This window comes from Arachis ipaensis, chromosome B05 (genome assembly GCF_000816755.2).
Source record: "Arachis ipaensis cultivar K30076 chromosome B05, Araip1.1, whole genome shotgun sequence".
Classification (NCBI taxonomy): domain Eukaryota; kingdom Viridiplantae; phylum Streptophyta; class Magnoliopsida; order Fabales; family Fabaceae; genus Arachis; species Arachis ipaensis.
Window position 1 is genome coordinate 108740386 of NC_029789.2, and position 1464 is coordinate 108741849.

Genomic DNA, 1464 nt, shown 5'->3' on the forward strand with positions numbered 1-1464 from the left:
ACTCTTAAAACAAGAAGAAATCCTAAATCCTAAAAGAGAGAGAGAGAGAAGATCTCCCTCTCAACTAAATCTAAATCATTGAAAAGTGAAATATGCGAGCTCCCTTTGAATGGGTGCATTCCCACACTTTATAACCTCTGGTCTATGCTGTCTGTACTTGGATCTGGGCCAAAAAGGGCTTCAGAATTTGCTGGGGGCGTATTCTGTAAATTCTGATACGTGGCCTCTGTCACGCGTCCGCGTGGGTCACGCGGTCGCGTCAGACATGCGACCGCATCATGTGCGTTCTGCTTAAGGTGCGCGATCGCGTCAGTCATGCGGCCGCGTCGCTGCTAATTCGTGCTTGGCACGCGATCGCGTCATCCATGCGATCGCGTGGATACCAATTTCCTTAAATCTCCGTTTTGCTTTCTCCTTCTATTTTTGTATGTTTTCTTTTCCGTCCTTTAAGTCATTCTGCCTTAGAAAATCTGAAACTACTCAACACACTAATCACGGCATCGAATGGAAATAAAGGTAATTAAATTAATTGATTTTAAAGCTTAGGAAACATGTTTTTCACAATATGACATAATAAGGAAGGAAAAGTAAAACCATGCAATTAATGTGAATAAGTAGGTGAAGAGTTGAATAAATCACTCTAATTAAGCACAAAAGAACTCATGAAATATGGGTTTATCAAGTAGTTCTTTTGAAAGTCCAGATTTCGATCACACAGCTATTGAAGAATTTACAGTAGAGAGAAATCCTGCTACAGCAAATGTGGACCGCAACTCGAGAAGTTTACAGCTGCAGTAAATGAGAAACCTATTGATGTGTTGCGAAAAATGTGTGGGAATGATAGATGTGCTGATTGCGGTGCCCCTGAACTTGATTGGGCACCACTAAATCTTAGTGTTCTTGTTTAATTAATATATATGGTCCGTTCCTAATTAATATCACCTTTAATTTGGCGTTATTTTACCGACTGTGATGCAGGAAATGGCGCTTATTGAAACAAATAATGTGCTAAGGAGTAAGGTAACACATTCATTTTAACAAATAGTAATTTAGTAATGAGTAATGTTATGACAGGTGGAAGCTAAGGTAGTGAATGTTATGTCATAGGTAGAATCATTCTGAATTATTATTGTTATTAGTTGTAACTGAAAGTGAAAAGGATAGATAGATGAGAAGCTAAGGTAGTTGTCGGTTGATTCTGATGAGAATTGAAAATGCATGATTTGGCAGGGATTTGGCAGAAGCTTTTCACTTTCATTTTGAGCATCATAATCCTAATTAATGCGATGTTGCTTCAATACATTGCTCATCATTCTGTTATAAGCAGTTGATCATAAATTCCTTTTATTTTCCAAATTTTCTTCATGTGTCATGTTGTTAAAAAAGAAAAAAAAAATTCTGCTTTGTGTTTAATGAATCCAACCCTTATTACTATGGATTTCATAGCTGGTTTAATTAAAATGA

General features: G+C 37.3%; 1 protein-coding gene across 1 annotated transcript in view; it reads left to right on the forward strand.

Annotated features, from left to right (window-relative positions):
* The window catches only part of LOC110272245, a 5437-nt gene extending 4615 nt beyond the window's left edge, over positions 1–822 (forward strand). Inside the window, exon 7 of the mRNA XM_021124230.1 lies at positions 683–822. Within this exon, the coding sequence (XP_020979889.1) occupies positions 683–798 (116 nt within the window). The 3' untranslated portion in view covers positions 799–822. The remainder of the gene's footprint in view (positions 1–682) is intronic.